Source organism: Salmo trutta, chromosome 17, assembly GCF_901001165.1.
Source record: "Salmo trutta chromosome 17, fSalTru1.1, whole genome shotgun sequence".
In the NCBI taxonomy this organism is placed as follows: domain Eukaryota; kingdom Metazoa; phylum Chordata; class Actinopteri; order Salmoniformes; family Salmonidae; genus Salmo; species Salmo trutta.
The window spans coordinates 22,638,143-22,658,964 of NC_042973.1; the positions used below are offsets into that span (position 1 = coordinate 22,638,143).

Sequence of the window (20,822 nt, forward strand, 5' to 3'; positions counted from 1 at the left end):
AGGCACTGCATCTCAGTGAAAGGGGTGTCACTACAGTACCTGGTTCGAATCCAGGCTGTATCACATCCGGCCGTGATTGGGAGTCCTATAGGGTGGCGCACAATTGGCCCAGTGTCGTCCGGTGTTGGCCCAGGGTAGGCCGTCATTTTAAATAAGAATTTGTTCTTAACTGACTTGCCTACATAAATTTTAAAAAAGTATTTAAAAAAAACAATTAGCAGATCAATGATCAGCTGATAGACCACCCTTTATTACCCATGTCTTTAGGAGGCACCACCCTTTATTACCCATGTCAATCATGTCTTTAGGAGGCACCACCCTCTATTACCCATGTCAATCATGTCTTTAGGAGGCACCACCCTCTATTACCCATGTCAATCATGTCTTTAGGAGTCACCACCCTCTATTACCCATGTCAATCATGTCTTTAGGAGGCACCACCCTTTATTACCCATGTCAAACATGGCTTTAGGAGGCACCACCCTCTATTACCCATGTCAATCATGTCTTTAGGAGGCACCACCCTCTATTACCCATGTCAATCATGTCTTTAGGAGGCACCACCCTTTATTACCCATGTCAATCATGGCTTTAGGAGGCACCACCCTTTATTACCCATGTCAATCATGTCTTTAGGAGGCACCACCCTCTATTACCCATGTCAATCATGTCTTTAGGAGGCACCACCCTCTATTACCCATGTCAATCATGTCTTTAGGAGGCACCACCCTTTATTACCCATGTCAATCATGTCTTTAGGAGGCACCACCCTTTATTACCCATGTCAATCATGGCTTTAGGAGGCACCACCCTTTATTACCCATGTCAATCATGTCTTTAGGAGGCACCACCCTTTATTACCCATGTCAATCATGTCTTTAGGAGTCACCACCCTCTATTACCCATGTCAATCATGTCTTTAGGAGGCACCACCCTCTATTACCCATGTCTTTAGGAGGCACCACCCTCTATTACCCATGTCTTTAGGAGGCACTAACTAGCTTGCTTACAATTTGAGATCAGTGAGTGTTGCCCTTTTTCAGAGCCCCTACCCCTGAATGATCTGCGTGGTCACAATCTCCTGAAATCACAACCGCAGTCATATAAAGCTGCTCCAAAAAATGTGTTTGTTTGTGAGCGCATGTTTGACTTCACTTTTGAATGTAGACAGAAATAAGCTGTTTTGCACATTTGTTGAGGCTTGAGATTCCTGGTTGTGTCTCAGGGGTCCCTGTGGTTCCTGCTGATGTGTTTGATTCTCCATTGAGTGTGTCCAATGTTTAGGAATGGAGCTGTTTGGGTCGGCCAGAGTCACAGTGTAAATGTGGAGGGGTAGACTTGGGGCCAGTGAGCTGTGATGTGGCTGCTGAGGGGTAGAAACGGGAAGAGTATTTACATTCCAATCAATCTCTTAACAATCTCTTATGTTTGTCAAATGGTCACATTCTGTCTACTCAGATTTCACTGAACTGATGGGTGTGTATTTTGGGAGTTTTCTTCATTTGTTTTTCATTCACTGAAGTTGATTTTTAAGCAGATATGCAGACACACACACACACAGTCAAACACTTACAAAAGTTTTTTGAGTGCTTGATATATGCCCAGCGTGAAAAAAAAAATGGTATGTGTTTTTGAGTGTTTAGAGAGACTGAAAGGGATCAACCCAAAATAACTACCCTTGTGAAACGAAAGTATGCAGCCAAACAGAGATCCGCTGAAACTAACAGCAGCAGGGAGAGAATGATATATTAGTCTCCTAAACTGTGAGAGAGAAAAAATCAACCAACACCATATCACTGAGTCCCAGCTGCGACTCTGATCCAGAACCACCCCCCTGGGGACAACGTGATAACGCTATTGATGAACTGTAGTGTGTGGAGGCGCTGAGGGATAACATGGGAACTATGGAGTGCTGTTTTAGAGGAACTGTGTTGTGTTTTACAGGTGGAGCAGTCCAAGGTTCTGGTGAAGGAAGGGGGCGTCCAACTCACTCTCACCATCGTCGATACACCAGGGTTCGGAGATGCAGTGGATAATAGTAACTGGTGAGTATTGGCAGTAATTGTGAGCATGTATGAATGACAGTTTGTATGTTGTGTAGGAGTGTGAATATATGCTCTCTGAGTCAATGAGCGCCTGCATGTGGAGTAAACAACATTTTCCTATATTCTCTCTCTGTCCTTAATCATCCCCCTCTCAGCTGGCAGCCTGTCATTAACTACATTGACAGTAAGTGTGAGGACTTCCTGAATGCGGAGTCCAGGGTGAACCGAAGACTGATGCCAGATAACAGGGTTCACTGCTGCCTGTACTTCATCGCCCCCTCTGGCCACGGGTGAGTACGGACACTGACAGGCCTTGTAGGGACAGGCCCTTTGTCATGGACCAGTACTACAATGATGCCATAGAACATACAGTATGTATGATGCCTATGCTACCCACCTGATCCACTTCCCTTGGCTCATAAAGAGACTCGTATGAGCTGAAGCACACTTGTTATACAGTATGTGTACTGGATAACATGGATCATAGAAATTATACATTTAAAAACATTCCCTCTATATAATAAAATATACCATTTAGCAGACGCTTTTATCCGAAGTGACTTAGCCACGGGTGCATCCATTTTACTTATGGGTGGTCCTGGGAATCGAACCCACTATTCTGGCATTGTAAGCGCCAAAGCCATGCTCTACCAACTGAGCTACAGAGGACCATTTCCCTGTGCTGCTTCTGAGTTGGAGTACCCACGTATTTGTATGTGTATTACACTCATTGTTATATAAGCCATGACGTTATTGCTTCTATATGCTTTTGATCGTGTGCCTTTGCCTTTATCTATGTGTCTCTGCCTGCCTATGTATGTGAGGCTGAACGTGAACATGAGTGGATTGGAGTGTAGGCGTAGCCATGAGTTCACATATGTGAGTGGGAAGCGAGAGAGAGATGTAGGCTGCCAACGTTGTGACCCACAAGGTTGCGTAACAGCCACCAGACTGAGCGTGCTCGGTGGAAGATGTGATGGGAGCGTTCTCACCATCACTGAGCCAGCTAATCAGGAGGCAGCCGCTCCCTGAGGAGCCCATGAGCTCAGAATCCCTGGGAATGGGAGGCTTTAGTTTCAGCCTAGAAGAACACCTCAATAGCAACTCAGCTAGGCCCACAATTTGTATCATAGCACACCCTATCCAACCGCACACTTTTAACAAACCATGGTTGCTGTAATTATATGCAGCCATAAGGAGTAGGGACACATGGTTGCTGTAATTATATAAGATCCTAAAATTCTTAGAGAAAATGTCAGTTGTTAGACCCACACAACGTGATGTATTAAGAGATCAGAGGTCATGTCAGCCCTTGCCTCTGACCCCCCTGCTCCTGATAATGTGGAGACAAATTCAGAAGATGAAATGTAATCTCTGTCAGGTCTGTCTGTCTCTCGCCCCACACTTCATAATCCTCCTTTACTCCTGTGACCTGTAAACAGCTGGTCTGTTGCTCTGTATCTCTACATTCATGGAATACTCAGCACCCCCCCACCCACCCTTACTGCTCTGCCCCCTCCAGGCCTTCCCTCCGGTCCCTGGACAGAACTCACTCTCTCAGGCCACAGAGAAGAATAGCCCCTTTGTCCACCTACTCCCAGAGTGAGAACAAAGAGAATCCCTCATGAGCCCACCATGACATAATTATTAGTGGTCGCTGACTGTAAAAAAGAAAAGACAGAAAAATAAGTCAGTCACTGTTTCTTTGATTCCTTTGTACCCCACTGTGTTTTCATGCCAGTGACCCTCTACCGGTGCCATAATGAACTGCATCAGTTTGAGCATAAAGTGTACTTATGGTGTTCATGATATGTCGGAAACTCTGACATTTCCGACTTGCTAACCTAGGCGGAAGAGTCGGATCCTGAGTTTCCCAATTGGGAGGTATCAAAATGAAGCTCTACGCAAATAACCTGCGTTCACTTTAACTCTGAGGTCCTGAGTTTCCGACATGGCATGAATGCGGCATAACTGCAGAGAATTATTCAGGACTATGTCACATCAAAGCATAGATCAGCCTTCCCTGCCTGCCTGTATTTGTCTGACTGGATGACTGTGTATGATTGTGCAACAACAGAAACGCAGAATATATTTTTTCTATGTGTGACTTCCCCTTTAGGCTGAAGCCCCTGGACATTGAGTTTATGAAGCGTCTCCATGACAAGGTCAACGTGATCCCCCTCATCGCCAAGGCAGACACCCTGACACCTGAGGAATGCCAGCTATTCAAGAAACAGGTGTGGGTGTGTGGTGTGGGTGTGTAGTAATTATTTGTGTTAGCACAAACACATTGTGTGTACCGGTATGTGTGTGGCAATAACTCATGTCATGTTTACATTCAACTCATCCTCAGATCATGAAGGAAATCCAAGAACACAAGATCCAGATCTACGAGTTTCCTGACACAGAGGACGATGAGGACAGCAAGCTCATCCGGAAGATCAAGGTAGTGTGCAAAGAGAGTGAGAGAGAGTCAACCTGTATCAGTCCACACTAGTCCCTATCTGCCCTTGTTTATCCCGGTCAGTTTGGTTATCTAATATATTGTGGATACTGTACAGGCTTACTGATTAACTGACGCTGGTCCCTCTGTCCCTGTGTGGCAGGAGCGGATGCCTCTGGCAGTGGTTGGCAGCAACGTGGTGATCGAAGTAAACGGCAAGAAGGTCAGAGGTCGTCAGTACCCCTGGGGCGTGGCAGAAGGTAGGTTCAGCATGTTCCGGGCTGGGTTCTCTGGCTCAGATGAGACGAGATATTGGCATGAAGTTGTTGAGAGTTGTACTGAAGAATGCTCTTTATTAATGTCACTCACTGTGCCATGCTTGAGGATGGAGTACAGGAGTGTGGAGATCCAGTGTAGGGAAGCTGCATGGTCTTCCAGGACCCCCCCCCCCCCCCCCCAGATAGTGTGTCTGACAGGGATTCTGGAAAAGGGGGACAGGGATCTAATAGGGTATCATGGTCCCCCTGACAGTAAACACTGTACTGTACCACCCACTGACATCAGAGAGAGAGACTGTCACCCTGTTTTTTTCATCATTGGCCACAATGGATCGTTGTTGTTGTTCTCCACTTGATTTTCTTTTGTTTTTAGTCCCCTGAAAGACTATTTTTTTCATTTTCAAGTGTTGCTCTGTGGTTGACCGTTTATCACTCTTTGACTTTTTCATTCTTTCTTTTCTCTTTTTCCTTTCCATCTATTCTTTTCCATGACTGACAGAGGGCATTTTTGGTAAACAAAACCATCTCTCACTTTCTCTACTACTCTCCCTCAGGCCTTCCTCCCCTCTCCGCCTTTATGTTGCTATGACATTAGGTTGATGGTCATGGAGAAAACTAAAGACTGTTTGTTCAGTGCTGACGCTACTCCTAGAATAAAGCAAAATCACCCTCTAACTTATGTTTTATAGGTGCCTAATTATCTTAACATAAAAAGTCATACATTTTCCAAAACTGCATGAGCCACCTTTATCTGTTTTAGTCATCATTTGGCCACTCATGAACACTCATACAATTATAGACATGTTAAGAGATAAAGGCGCATTTGCACAAACTTACTGTATACATAATGTCAATGTATACACATTTTGCATGCATGCTCACGTATATAGCTACACACTCTTGCTCTAAATCCTGGTGCCATGATGCTGTTTGCTGGCACTCCATACATGTAGTTGCACTCTGTGTCCACAGGGGGTCGATCACTAGTATACTGAACAAAAATAAAAACCCAGCATGCAACAAGTTCAAGGATTTTACTGAGTTACAGTTCATAGAAGGAAATCAGTCAATTGAAATAAATAAATTAGGCCCTAATCTATGCATTTCACATGACTGGGCAGGGGAGCAGCCATGGGTGGGCCTGGGAGGGCGTAGGCCCACCCGCTTGGGAGCCAGGCCCAGCCAATCACAATTTGTTTTTTCTCCACAAGGGCTTTATTACAGACAGAAATACTACTCAGCACCCCTATCCCCCTCCTCAGACGATCCGGCAGGTGAAGATGACTCCCGAGTGGCGCAGCGGTCTAAGGCACTGCATCTCAGTGCAAGAGGCGTCACTACAGTCTCTGGTTTGAATCCTGGCTGTTTCACATCTGGCCGTGATTGGGAGTCCCACAGGGCGGCGCACAATTGGCCCAGCGTCGTCCGTGTTTTGCCGGGGTAGGCCGTCATTGTAAATAAGAATTTGTTCTTAACTGACTTGCCTAGTTAAATAAAGGTACAAAAAATAAATTAAAATATGCCAGATGTGGAGGTCCTGTGCTGACATGGTTACAAGTGGTTTGCAGTGTGAGGCCGGTTGGATGTACTGCCAAATTCTCTAAAACGACATTGGAGGTGGCTTATGGTAGAGAAATGAACATTTTAAATTATCTGGCAACAGCTCTGGTGGACATTCCTGCAGTCAGCATGCCAATTGCACACTCCCTCAACTTAAGACATCTGTGGTGTTGTGTGACAAAACTGCACATTATAGTGGCATTTTATTGTCCCCAGCACAAGGTGCATCTATGTAATGATCATGATGTTTAATCAGCTTCTTGATATGCCACACCTTTCAGGTGGATGGAACATCTTGGCAAAGGAGAAATTCTCACTAACAGGGATAAGTTTAGAGAAATAAGCTTTTTGTGTGTATGAAACATTTCTGGGAACTTTTATTTCAGCTCATGAAACATGGGTCCAACACTTTACATGTTGCGTTCATATTTTTGTTCAGTATACATTGTATATTGATGCATAGAGCATTTTACAATAAGTACCTGGTCATGAGCGAAGACATTTTTCACTGCTCTTGGCTCATTCAATGGAAACATCCATGCATGTATCATAACCTACCAAACATTCGTAGCTAAAGCTTAAAACTCCAGATGGGCAGCTGACCTCTTGCTCGCGATATTTCTGTTGTTTTAACGTCAGAGCACTGAACAGTGAGGGAGCAACAACCATTCAGTCCAGCATACATCAGGAGTTTTCAGGGTGTATCTTTCCATCAGAGCTACAACCCTTCTTTGTTGTGTCCCTATCACCCTGTGAACCCAACCCTCCTCCACTCCCGTCCCATCACTGAGGCTGGCCTGCCCTGCCAGCCATCATATACCCCCTCATGTAACCCCTGGTTCAGTAGACAGTCAGGGTGGACAGACACGGGTTATGGGGATCACCTGGGCAGGACCTGGGCTCCTGTGTGCCCTTCCCTCCCTCCGTCAGAAGTCACTCAGGTAGGTGACATCCGGGGATTGGTTGGCAGGCGGGGCTCTATGCATGCACCTCATCATGGTAAGGTGTCCTCCTCCTGAGATCCAGCGGGATGCATATTAGGTTTAGCCCTAGAGGAGGTGGGGCCTGGGGAGAGGAGCCATGTTTTGATCAGGAAAGAGGAGGAATCCACATCCTCAGCAGCAGCATAGCATCTCTGCAGTCCTTTTCCAGAATCCCATCTTCTAACCGTGTGTTTGTCTGAGCAGAGAGACTGTATGGCCATCTAATCAGCTGAAATGAATGGCTTAGGGCAGTAGTCTGTCTGATCGGTGAGATGTTTGTCTGTCTGACTGTTGTTGTTTACTCCATGTATACTACTGAATGTCTGTCTGAACGGTGGTCCAGTGAGATGTCCGGTCTCTGTGTTAGCAAGCAGTGATAGGTTTGACTGTGTCTGTGTGTAAACTAAACAATGTGTCTGCTCAGTGAACAGTCTGACTGACTGAGCATGGTTCCTTTTGGCTCATGAATTTGTGTGTTGATTGTGTCTGTCTGTGTTTGACTACCTAACTGTCTCATCAGCTAATAGGCTGTGATTTAGATTGTACACTTGACTAGCTGAGTGACCCAGTGCTTTTTGGCTTCAGAAGTGGATATTGTCCCGTTTGATCTGAGAGCCTTTGTGATGTCGTTAGACACAAATGATTATTGGGAACTCTGGGAAGTGGTGTGTGTATTCTACCAGTAGACACAGTAATGATGGCTGGCCGTGTGATGAGATTCATCTCAAAAGGTCTCTGACATCTCTTCCTGTTTCAGTGGAGAACGGGGAGCACTGTGACTTTACTGTCTTACGGAACATGCTGATCAGGTGAGAGACAGAGGATGCATGTCAAAGTGATATATACCGCAGCATTTACAGTATGTACAGTGATATCGTTATAATTTGTGATATCGTTATTTGAGATAACATTACCAATTCCCTCCTGTAGGACCCATATGCAAGATCTGAAGGATGTGACCAACAACGTCCACTATGAGAACTACCGCAGCAGGAAGCTTGCTGCCGTCACCTGCAATGGAGGAGTGGACACCAGCAAGACCAAGAACCAAATGACCAGGTAGGAGAGAGACCTTAATCATCAGAGGAAATACCACAGATCTGATATGTTGAATAGGATTCAGACAGTAATAATCTAAATGACGTTAAGAGAACAAATAGCAATATCATTAATTTGCTAGGAAGCTTATTTCATAGATGAACCTTTTGGTTTGATACTTTAAGTAAGGTATTGTCATACTGTCGTTAAGTGACAGTTGACAAGACTATATTAGATGTGATTCATTAATCACTGGTCACTGTTAGTGATGCTTGTTGTCTGGTCTCTCACCTTTGACCTGTAGGAGTCCCCTGGCCCAGATGGAGGAGGAGCGGAGGGAACATGTCATGAAGATGAAGAAGATGGAGACTGAGATGGAGCAGGTGTTCGAGATGAAGGTCAAGGAGAAGAAACAGAAACTGAAGGACTCTGAGGCCGAGGTGTGTGTGTGTGTGTGTGTGTGTGTGTGTGTGTGTGTGTGTGTGAACCAATGGGGACAGGAGAGGTAGAGAGAGTGTTTGTCCGTGTGGGGGTGTATTTGTGTCTCAGTAAGTTTTTGCCACCCTTCCCTTCTCAGCTGGAGCGACGCCACGAGCAGATGAAAAAGAACTTGGAGGCTCAGTATAAGGAACTGGAGGAGAAGAAGCGCCACCATGAGGAAGAGAAGTCAAACTGGGAGGCACAGCAACGTATACTGGAGCAGCAGAAACTTGACGCTTCTAAGTAAGTGGCTGACACATTTACTCATCCTTGCTCTTTTTTTCTCTCAGACAAACATATAGTAGGTTTTATCTATTTCTCTCAATGTAATGCAATGCTGAAATGTGAAATCTCCCTTTCCCTTCTTCTCTTTTTACAGGACCATGGAAAAGAACAAAAAGAAAGGAAAAATCTTTTAAGAGTTGAACCTATTCCTCCAATGAAATATTACAAACTTGTTTTTACATCCTTTTAGATTGTCACACGATCTGTAACCCGCAAACCACACCACACACACACACACATTGTACTATAGTAGACATTCCATACCAACATTCCAAATGTATGTTTCTCTTGCAGTACATGTCAGACATGGACCTCACACATCACTAACTCACTCTCATACAGTACATACAACAACACACCCCAATTACACACTCGTACACCACTACACACACACACACACACACACACACACACACACACACACACACACACACACACACACAGCCACATCACACACACACACAGCCACATCGCTCTCTTGGAGTCTCTGCCAAAACCTTAACCTTTTATGTGGGAATGCATGTGAATGTGAAAGTCAATGCCTATTCTTGACATGGAGGAAATGATGTCCCTCTGATCTTTGTAGTTTTACACATGGCAGGCACCATGCATAGTCATCCTTTACACAAGTGTACTACAGACTGTTTTCTAGATGCTGCTCTGGCCACTTAACTCGCCTGTTTCTTCCAGCAGAGGCAGCTCATGTCTTAGACTATTCACAAGCACACTCCATTGTGACATGTGTAAACACATAATCATATACAGTCTGAAATTCCCCGAACACCTGGTACATGTGCATGTTAAACACCTCACTTGGGAGTGTGTGTACAGGGGGGGGGACAATGTAGGTGGTCATTAAGGGTTTGAGTCAGGTCTGAGAGTACAAGAAAAAAGGAAAATAATTGTGTGGAATGATGACAGTGAAAAGCCAAGTCAAGATGAATAACCCAGGTTCAGGAAAAGGGATGACTTTTCTCAAATGTGTGTGTGCGCGCGCGCATCTGCCTGTGTGTGCGCGCGTCTGCCTGTGTGTGTATTAGAGGTCGACCGATTATGATTTTTTTTCATCGCCGATACTGATTATTGGAGGACCAAAAAACCCGATGCCGATTTTTATTTATTTATTTCTAATAATGACAATTACAACAATACTGAATTAACACTTATTTTAACTTAATATAATACATCAATAAAATCAATTTAGCCTCAAATAAATAATGAAACATGTTCAATTTGGTTTAAATAATGCAAAAACAAAGTGTTGGAGAAGAAAGTAAAAGTGCATTATGTGCCTTGTAAGAAAGCTAACGTTTAAGTTCCTGGCTCAGAACATGAGAACATATGAAAGCTGGTGTTTCCTTTTAACATGAGTCTTCAATATTCCCAGGTAAGAGGTTTTAGGTTGTAGTTATTATAGGAATTATAGGACTATTTCTCTCTATACGATTTGTATTTCATATACCTTTTGCTATTGGATGTTCTTATAGGCACTTTAGTATTGCCAGTGTAATAGTATAGCTTCCGTCCCTCTCCTCGCTCCTACCTGGGCTCGAACCAGGAACACATCGACAACAGCCACCCTCGAAGCAGCGTTACCCATGCAGAGCAAGGGAAACAACCATTCCAAGTCTCAGAGCGAGTGACGTTTGAAACGCTATTAGCGCGCACCCGCTAACTAGCTAGCCATTTCACATCGGTTACACCAGCCTAATCTCGGGAGTTGATAGGCTTGAAGTCATAAACAGCGCAATGCTTGAAGCACAGCGAAGAGCTGCTGGCAAAACGCAGTAAAGTGCTGTTTGAATGAATGCTTACGAGCCTGCTGCTGCCTACCACCGCTCAGTCAGACTGCTCTATCAAATCATAGACTTGATTATAACATAATAACACACAGAAATACGAGCCTTAGGTCATTAATATGGTCGAATCCGGAAACTATCACGTTTATTCTTTCAGTGAAATACGGAACCGTTCCGTATTTTATCTAACGGGTGGCATCCCTAAATCTAAATATTCCTATTACATTGCACAACCTTCAATGTTATGTCATAATTACGTAACATTCTGGCAAATTAGTTCACAACGAGCCAGGCGTCCCAAACTGTTGCATATACCCTGACTCTGCGTGCAATGAACGGAAGAGAAGTGACACAATTTCACCTTGTTAATATTGCCTGCTAACCTGGATTTCTTTTAGCTAAATATGCAGGTTTAAAAATATATACTTCTGTGTATTGATTTTAAGAAAGGCATTGATGTTAATGGTTAGGTACAAGTTGGAGCAACAAGTCCTTTTTCGCGAATGCGCACCGCATCGATTATATGCAACGCAGGACAGGCTAGATAAACTAGTAATATCATCAACCATGTGTAGTTAACTAGTGATTATGATTGATTGATTGATTTTTTTTACAAGATAAGTTTAATGCTAGCTAGCAACTTACCTTGGCTTCTTACTGCATTCGCGAAACAGGCAGGCTCCTTGTGGAGTGCAATGTAAAGCAGGTGGTTAGAGCGTTGGACTAGTTAACCCTAAGGTTGCAAGATTCAATCCCCAAGCTGACAAGGTAAAAATCTGTCGTTCTGCCCCTGAACAAGGCAGTTAACCCCGTTCCTAGGCCGTCATTGAAAATAAGAATGTGTTCTTAACTGACTTGCCTGGTTAAAAAATATTTATATATAAAAAAAAATCGGTGGCCAAAAATACCAATTCCCGATTTGTTATGAAAACTTGAAATCGGCCCTAATTAATCGGCCATTTCGTTTAATCGGTCGACCTCTAGTGTGTATAGTGTGTATAACTGTAAACTATGTGTTTGAGGTCCTAGCTAATGCCTGATAATGCAATCAGAACCATGCCTCCGATTTTTACTAATAGAACACACATGTAACGTTAACAGGAACATTGTAAGTTTCATAGCAACATTATCTGGATACTGAAGTAGATAATCATGTCCCTATTATATAGATGATATTACACAAATTGCATGGGTGTCTAAAAGAATGATAATCGTGATGATGTTTTATATGTGAAGTGATGGATTTTGTGGAAGCCCTGAACCTAAAGCCCTATATATCCCTTGTCCTCTCTCCCCGTCGCGTCCTCTCTCTCCCCGTCGCGTCCTCTCTCTCCCCGTCGCGTCCTCTCTCTCCCCGTCGCGTCCTCTCTCTCCCCGTCGCGTCCTCTCTCTCCCCGTCGCGTCCTCTCTCTCCCCGTCGCGTCCTCTCTCCCCCCGTCGCGTCCTCTCTCCCCCCGTCGCGTCCTCTCTCCCCCCGTCGCGTCCTCTCTCCCCCCGTCGCGTCCTCTCTCTCCCCGTCGCGTCCTCTGTTATAAAGACTGTGCTGAAAGCTCTATATGCATGGGTTTGTCCCAAACGCATAGTGAGACTAACACTAAGCCACACTGTGTGACACCTCAAAACCCTTACCTCTCTGAGGATCGTCAAGTTTTATTTTAATATATAATGTATGGTTGGAGAACTAAGATTTCTTAAACCCAGTAGGATCATTACAGTAAGTGGTTCATAAGCTAATATTTTAGCCTAGTCTTGATTTTACAAACCTGTAGAATCTTAACAGATGCATCGAAGACATGCAAAAGGGACAGACGCTTACAAAACACATCTAATATCTAACCCCTGTACTTCTTCTCTGGTTCACATTCATAATGGAAATGACTAAATTGTTATATAATTCACAACTGAACACAAACTCAAAATCCCTGTGAATTAACAGAAGACAACCTTTGACCCAACCTACACTGGTCAGTAAAAGTTCTGAAACAAACTTTTTCTAAATAGTACTTTAACCAATCCCTTATCCTAGAAACCCCTGTTAAAAGGTAGTCATAACTTTAGGAGTTGTTTTTTGGTTTATATTATTTTTTTATATGTACACTGTTTTCAGCTTTATTCGGTTCTTCCTTTTATCATCTGTTCTCTATCTAACTGTACATTATTATATTAAAGATGAGACTTATGTTTAAGTCAAATGTTTTCTCATTTTATTTAAGCAGTGGATTCTCACATACAGTATTCACATACACAAAAACATGTTTGTACATCCTAACACTCCTTTCCCAATTCCATATATTGCAAAATAATAATTTCTGCATTCTAAGTGATAAACATGTCTCTTAGAATGCATTGCTTGCATGTTGATGACAGAATAGTCTTGAGTCATGATGAGGAGGCTATCAAGGATGACTAGAACCCTCAATGCCACTACTTGTGGCCACAGCTGCTGGCTGCTTGACCCGGTTGAAGGCTTTCTGTACCCACAGCACACTCGACTGGTAGCAAATCCCTCTGCCCTCAACAGTTTTGACCCTGTTGTAGAGGGATAATGGTACAAAAGAGAAACATCAGGCGGGTTCTATTGCTTGTATGATTGTTGCAAGTCAGTGAGAGTCTTCAGTCTTCCATAACTGAGACAATGCTAGGGCATCAAACTAAGCAGTTGTCCTTTTGGACTGTGGCATCAGAAGAAGGGGAACAAACACTTACACAAATGCTGGTTGGGGGCATCCACTGTGAGTCTTCTGAATGGAGTCGATCTTCTTGGTGGGCACTCTCATTTTGGAGAAGCTGAAACAGCAGCTGTCAGGTGAGGACTCCAGTCCAAGAGCTGTGGGGGAATAAGTTGTGTCAATTAGAACGTCCTTTGATTACTATTTCCTAGCATAAGCCATAAGGCAACTGACCCAAGAAAAGTATGACAAGCTCTTTACAGGTATATAATCAAAATCATGGAGTCACCTAGCCAAGTTATAAAAGGGCATATAAGCACACATTGGTTACAAACTTCTGCACAATCCTCATGAAAACTTAATGAACTTACGGATAGCATAGGACTGGGATACTGTCAGCAGCAATAACCCAAGAGCCAAGCAGGTAGTCTTCATGATGATTTGAGATGTGTCGAAAGTCTGGCTTTTGACCTGTCTTTGTCTTGGTTCCTCTGTAGTCTGAGTCCATAAGGGTTACATCTCCTCATATAAATACTGTCAAGATGTATGATGGAACTTCCAGAGTTATATTAATATTTCCTAGAAGAGAATGCCATTACGATGTCCAATTTCCATACACCCCCATAGCCTGCCAACCACTACAATATCTATCATCTTTATATTCTACTGCCTTGTCACTTCCTTTTTGAGAGGCAGGGGACTATACACGAGGCAAGGAAGATAAGATTAAATGCAGTGCTACCACAGTGCTTGCAAATGATCTCTAGCAACCCTTTGTCACCGGAAAGCGAATGACGAATCATCACAAAAAGTCAAAGCAGTAATGGGTCACACTGTATCAGCTATTTGAAGCTATGGCATCATCAAACAACATTCATTTAACAGTCTTAGAAGAAGCTGCACATTCTGTTGTCCTCTTGCATTATTTAGTTGTAATAAGTAAAAATTGACTACAATTATGATCACCACAAGCCTTAATAACAAACAATATTGAGATGTACAGTGCATTCGGAAAGTATTCAGATCCCTTGACAACTTCCACATTTTGTTACGTTACAACCTTATTCTAAAATGGATTCAATTGTTTTTTTCCATCATCAATCTACACACAATACCCCATAATTACAAAGCAAAAGCAGTTTTGCAACAAACAAAATAAATTACTGAAATATCACATTTACATAAGTATTCAGACCCTTTACTCAGTACTTTGTTGAAGCACCTTTGGCAGCAATTACAGCCTTCGAGTCTTCGTGGGTATGATACTACAAGGTTGGCACACCTGCATTTGGAGGGATTCTCGCATTCTTCTCTGTAGATCCTCTCAAGCTCTGTCAGGTTGGATGGGGAGTGTCGCTGCACAGCAATTTTCAGGTCTCTCCAGAGATGTTCGATCGGGTTCATGTCCGGGCTCTGGCTGGGCCATTCAAGGACTTTCAGATACTTGTCGAAGCCACTCCTGTGTTGTCTTGACTGTGTGCTTAGGGTTGTTGTCCTGTTGGAAGGTGAACCTTTGCCCCAGTCTAAGATCCTGAGCGCTCAGAAGCGGGTTTTCATCAAGGATCTCTCTGTACTTTGCTCCGTTCTTCTTTCCCTCAATCCTGACTAGTCTCCCACTCCCTGCTGCTGAAAAACATCCCCACAGCATGACGCTGCCACCACCATGCTTCACCGTAGGGATGGTACCAGGTTTCCTCCAGAAGTGACGCTTGGAATTCAGGCCAAAGTCTTGGTTTCATCAGACCAGAGAATCTTGTTTCTCATGGTCTGAGAGTCCTTTAGATGCCTTTTGGCAAACTCCAAGCGGGCTGTCGTGCCTTTTACTGAGGAGTGGCTTCCGTCTGGCCACACTACCATAAAGGCTTGATTGGTGGAGTGCTGCAGAGATGGCTGTCCTTCTGGAATGTTCTCCCATTTCCACAGAGGAACTCTGGAGCTATGTCAGAGTGACCATCGGGTTCTTGGTCACCTCCCTGACCAAGGCTCTTCTCCCCCGATTGCTCAGTTTGGCCTGGTGGCCAGCTCTAGGAAGAGTCTTGGTGGTTCCAAACTTCAACCATTTAAGAATGATGGAGGCCACTGTGTTGTTGGCGACGTTCAATGCTGCAGAAATGTTTTCATACCCTTTCCCAGATCTGTGCCTCGACACAATCCTGTCTCGGAGCTCTACGGAGAATTCCTTCGACCTCATGATCTGGTATTTGGTCTGACGTGCACTGTCAACTGTGTGACCTTATATAGCCAGGTGTGTGCCTTTCCAAATTATGTCCAATCAATTGAATTTACCATAGGTGGACTCCAATCAAGTTGTAGAAATATCTCAAGGATGATCAATGGAAACAGGATGCACCAGAGCTCAATTTTGAGTCTCAAAGCAAAGGGTCTAAATACTTATGTAAATAAGGTATTTCTGTTTTTTATTTGTAATAAAGTGCAACAAAAATCTAAACTGTTTTTGCTTTATCATTATGGGGTATTGTGTGTAGATTGAGAAAATATATATTTAATCTATTTTAGATTAAGACTAACGTAACAAAATGTGTAGAAAGTAAAGGGGTTTGAATACTTTCCGAATGCACTGTATATATGCATGCTAGGTCTACTGTACAACCATTTGGTCAAATGATACCCATGACATCAGGAAACCCCAAGCATTTTCTATTTAAGGTATTTGTTTTTCAAATGGGTGTGAAAAGGAAGTGTTGGGGAAGCTACTCTGAAAATATAGTTATATACAGTGCATTCGGAAAGTACTCAGACTCCTGACTTTTTCCACATTTTGTTATGTTCCAGCCTTATTCTAAAATGTATTAAATCATATTTTTTTCTTATCCATATACACACAATACCTACCCCATAATGACAAAGGGAAAACAGGTTTTTAGAAATGTTTGCAAATTTATGAAAAAATAAAACAAATACCTTATTTACATATGTATTCAGACCTTTTGCTATGAAACTCAAAATTGAGCTCAGGTGCATTCTGTTTCCATTGATCATCCTTTAGATGTTTCTACAACTTGATTGGCGTCCACCTGTGGTAAATTCAATTGATTGGACATGATTTGGAAAGGCACACGCCTGTCTATATAAGGTCTCACAGTTGACAGGGCATGTCAGACCAAAAACCACGCCATGAGGTCGAAGGAATTGTCCTTAGAGCTTAGAGACAGGATTGTGTCGAGGCACAGATCTGGGGAAGGGTACCAAAAACAATTATGCAGCATTAAAGGTCCACATGAAGACAGTGCCCTCCATCATTCTTAAATGGTTGAAGTTTGGAACCACCAAGACTCTTCCTAGAGCTGGCCGCCAGGCCAAACTGAGCAATCGGGGGAGAAGGGCCTTGGTCAGGGAGGTGACCAAGAACCCGATGGTCACTCTGACAGAGCTCCAGAGTTCCAGAAGGACAACCATCTCTGCAGCACTCCACCAATCAGGCCTTTATGGTAGAGTGGCCAGACAGAAGCCACTCCTCAGTAAAAGGCATGTCAGCCCACTTGGAGTTTTCTATGAGAAACAAGATTCTCTGGTCTGATGAAACCAAGATTGAACTCTTTGGCCTGAATGCCAAGCATCACGTTTGGAGGAAAACTGGCACCATCCCTAAGGTGAAGCATGGTTATGGCAGCATGATGCTGTGGGGATAAATTTTCAGCGGCAGGGACTGGGCGACTAGTCATGGTTGAAGGTAAGATGACCGGAGCAAAGTACAGAGAGATCCTTGATGAAAACCTGCTCAGGACCTCGGACTGGGGCGAGCTGAGAGAGCTGAAAATAGCTGTGCACCGAAGCACCCCATCTAACCTGACAGAGCTTGAGAGGATCTACAGAGAAGAATGGAATAAATTCCCCAAATACAGGTGTGCTAAGCTTGTAGCGTCATACCCAAGAAGGCACAAGGCTGTAATCACTGCCAAAGGTGCTTCAACAAAGTACTGAGTAGTACTTTCTGAATGCACTATATATATAGCTACCAATTACTTCACACTGGAAGAAGTTAAGCTACACTTAAGCTAGCCCTACAAAAATATAGTTTACTCAACTAAAGTTACTTTGAAAAAGTAGTTCACTACCTCCAAACTATTTCGTGAAAAATTATCATATGTAAATCTGAAATGTAAAAGACTATAAAATGTAGTTACAGGACACTTTGGGGTCATATAATAACAGAATGTGTAATTTATCCTATTAAACACAAAAACAATGTTTCAAGTGATAATTAGTAAGGTGTGTAGTTCCAGTAGTTAGCTACACCGCTACATGGCAAAAAAGTAATTAACTACTGAAAACACTATCTATATTTGAATTTAGTTAAACTACCACCAAGCTACTGCAAAATGTTGTTCAATTACTAGTTGAACTACATATAGTTCACTACTCCCCAACACTGAAAATGTCAGTGTAGGCCGCTGTTGCAGAAGTCTGTGGTGTGGAGCTGTCTGTGACAAGTGGAGATTGTACAGACAACAGATCTTATCAGATATTTTTTTACACACATACATACAGTAGCATTTTCATATCAGGCTGACTCCCACACACTTGCAACCCATCATTTTCAACCCTGAACAATTTCCACAGACAGTTAATCATTGGTATTCTGCAATAATGCTAATGAGATTACTTCAGACCTCGCATGTATGTTCAATCAATGTTAAATGAATGTAGAATGTGTTTGGGATTTGTTGTCCCCCACAATTAAATCAGGGAGGGGACTGTGGATCTGTCTCCGTCCATACACGTTCTCATTATTATTTTAGTCAAATGTGATATCTCAGCCAGCACTGGCCCGATTTTGACGACACTTGTGTGAATGATGGTCTTGCCATAGAGATCCGGCATTTACTAAATTACACTGATTGGTCAGATGGTGAAGGTATAACAAGAGATTGAAAAAGCTAACTTTGAAAGGTCACACCCCTCACCCCGTTTGACCTATAGTATGAATCAGTCAAGGATGTTCGTATTGTAACGCATTTTGGTACACGTTGCAAACACTGTCAAGACTCAACATATGCAAGAACATTCATATCGACCACACGGTGGCGCTATAACGGGCACATGTTTACATCTTGATTTGTATTTATTATGAATCCCCATTAGCTGCTGCCAATGCATCAGCTACTCTTCCTGGGGTCCAGCAAAATTAAGGCAGTTTATACAATTTTTTAAATATTACAATACATTCACAACACACTGTGTGCCCACAGGCCCCTACTCCACCACTACCACATATATACAATACAAAATCCATGTGTACGTGTGTGTATAGTGTGTATGCTATCGTGTGTATGCATGTGTCGTGGCAATGTTTGTGTAGCTTCACAGTCCCCGCTGTTCCATAAGGTGTTTTTTTATCTGTTTTTTAAATAAAATGTTACTGCTTGCATGAGTTACTTGATGTGGAATAGAGTTCCCTGTAGTCATGGCTCTATGTAGTACTGTGCGCCTTCCATAGTCTGTTTTGGACTTGGGGACTGTGAAGAGATCTCTTCTGGCATGTCTTGTGGGGTATGCATGGGTGTCCGAGCTATGCCCCAGTAGTTCAAATAGACAGCTCGGTGCATTCAGCATGTCAATACCTCTCATAAATACAAGCAGTGATGAAGTCAATCTCTCCTCCACTTTGAGCCAGGAGAGCTTGACATGCATATTATTAATATTAGCTCTCTGTGTACATCTAAGGGCCAGCCATGCTGCCCTGTTCTGAACCAATTACAATTTTCCTAAGTCCTTCTTTGTGGCACCTGACCACACGACTGAACAGTAGTCCAGCTGTGACAAAACTAGGGCCTGTAGGACCAGCCTTGTTGACAGTATTGTCAAGAAGGCAGAGCAGTACTGTCATGGACAAACTCCCCATCTTAGCTACTGTTGTATCAATATGTTTTCACCATGACAGTTTACAATCCAGGGTAACTCCAAGCAGTTTAGTCACCTCAACTTGCTCAATTTCCACATTATTTATTACAAGATTTAGTTTAAGTTTAGGGTTTAGTGAATGATTTGTCCCAAATACAATGCTTTTAGTTGTAGAAATATTTAGGATGAACCTATTCCTTGCCACCCACTCTGAAACTAACTGCAACTCTTTGTTAAGTGTTGCAGTCATTTCAGTCGCTGTCATAGCTGACATGTATAGTGTTGCGTTATCAACATACATAGACACACTGGCTTTCCTCAAAGCCAGTAGCAATTCATTAGTAAAGATTGAAAAAGTAATGGGCCTAGACAGCTGCCTTGGGGAATTCCTGATTCTACCTGGGTTGTGTTGGAAAGGCTTCCATTAAAGAACACCCTCTGTGTTCTGTTAGACAGGTAACTCTTTATCCACAATATAGCAGGCGGTGTAAAGCCATAACACATACGTTTTGCCAGCAGCAGACTATGATTGATAATGTCAAAAGCCGCACTGAAGTCTAACAAAACAGCCGCCACAATATTTTTATCATCAATTTCTCTCAGCCAATCATCAGTCATTTGTGTAAGTGCTGTGCTTGTTGAATGTCCTCTATAAGCATGCTGAACATTTGTTTACTGTAAAATAGCATTGTGTCTAGTCAAACACAATTTTTTCCAAAAGTTTACTAAGGGTCAGTAACAGGCTGATTGGTCGGCTATTTGAGCCTGTAAAGGGGGCTTTACTATTCTTGGGTAGCGAAATGACTTTAGCTCCCCTCCAAGCCTGGGGGCACACACATTCTAGTAGGCTTAAATTGAAAATATGGCAAATAGGAGTGGCAATATCGGCCTCTATTATCCTCCATAATTTTCCATCCAAGTTGTCAGACCCCGGTGGCTTGTCATTGTTGATAGACAACAATAATTGTTTTGCCTCTTCCACACTAACTTTACAGAATTGAAAATGACAATGCTTGTCTTTCATAATTTGGTCAGATATACTTGGATGTGTAGTGTCAGCATTTGTTGCTGGCATATCATGCCTAAGTTTGCTAATCTTGCCAATGAAAAAATCATTAAAGTAGTTAGCAATATCAGTTGGTTTTGTGATGAATGAGCCATCTGATTCAATGAATGATGAGCTGAGTTTGCCTTTTTTCCCAGAATTTAATTTAAGGTGCTCCAAAGGTTTTCACTATCATTCTTCATTTCATTTATCTTTGTTTCATAGTGTAGTTTCTTCTTTTTTTATTCAGTTTAGTCATATGATTTCTCAATTTTCAATAAGTTTGCCAATTGGTTGTGCAGCCAGACTTATTTGCCATTCCTTTTGCCCCATCA

General features: G+C 42.9%; 2 protein-coding genes across 3 annotated transcripts in view; one reads left to right on the forward strand and one right to left on the reverse strand.

Moving 5' to 3' along the window:
• LOC115151867 (septin-7) overlaps positions 1-10,011 on the forward strand; it is a 37,392-nt gene extending 27,381 nt beyond the window's left edge. For both annotated transcript variants that reach the window (XM_029696174.1, XM_029696175.1), the window contains exons 4-13: positions 1,945-2,045; positions 2,201-2,335; positions 4,165-4,282; positions 4,399-4,491; positions 4,652-4,748; positions 8,067-8,118; positions 8,240-8,368; positions 8,652-8,787; positions 8,925-9,070; positions 9,207-10,011. In XM_029696174.1, the coding sequence (XP_029552034.1) occupies positions 1,945-2,045; positions 2,201-2,335; positions 4,165-4,282; positions 4,399-4,491; positions 4,652-4,748; positions 8,067-8,118; positions 8,240-8,368; positions 8,652-8,787; positions 8,925-9,070; positions 9,207-9,246 (1,047 nt within the window). In that variant the 3' untranslated portion in view covers positions 9,247-10,011. The remainder of the gene's footprint in view (positions 1-1,944; positions 2,046-2,200; positions 2,336-4,164; positions 4,283-4,398; positions 4,492-4,651; positions 4,749-8,066; positions 8,119-8,239; positions 8,369-8,651; positions 8,788-8,924; positions 9,071-9,206) is intronic.
• A 3,081-nt stretch (positions 10,012-13,092) lies between these two features.
• Positions 13,093-14,279, reverse strand: LOC115151869 (C-C motif chemokine 4). Its single transcript, XM_029696176.1, has 3 exons — positions 13,952-14,279; positions 13,618-13,738; positions 13,093-13,440 (listed from the first exon to the last, which is right to left on the reverse strand). The coding sequence occupies exons 1-3, from the start codon at positions 14,013-14,015 to the stop codon at positions 13,308-13,310; spliced, it is 318 nt and encodes a 105-aa protein (XP_029552036.1). The 5' UTR covers positions 14,016-14,279; the 3' UTR covers positions 13,093-13,307.
• Between the last annotated feature and the right edge of the window lie 6,543 nt (positions 14,280-20,822).

What these genes read in the sequence shown, in the direction of transcription:
- LOC115151869 (XM_029696176.1), bottom strand. Translation starts at nt 14,015, where the DNA reads ATGAAGACTACCTGCTTGGCTCTTGGGTTATTGCTGCTGACAGTATCC. An exon ending in ATCCCAGTCCTATGCTATCC is followed by an intron (nt 13,739 to 13,951) that starts GTAAGTTCATTA and finishes ATTCCCCCACAG; the next exon opens with CTCTTGGACTGGAGTCCTCA. An exon ending in TGCCCCCAACCAGCATTTGT is followed by an intron (nt 13,441 to 13,617) that starts GTAAGTGTTTGT and finishes CCTCTACAACAG; the next exon opens with GGTCAAAACTGTTGAGGGCA.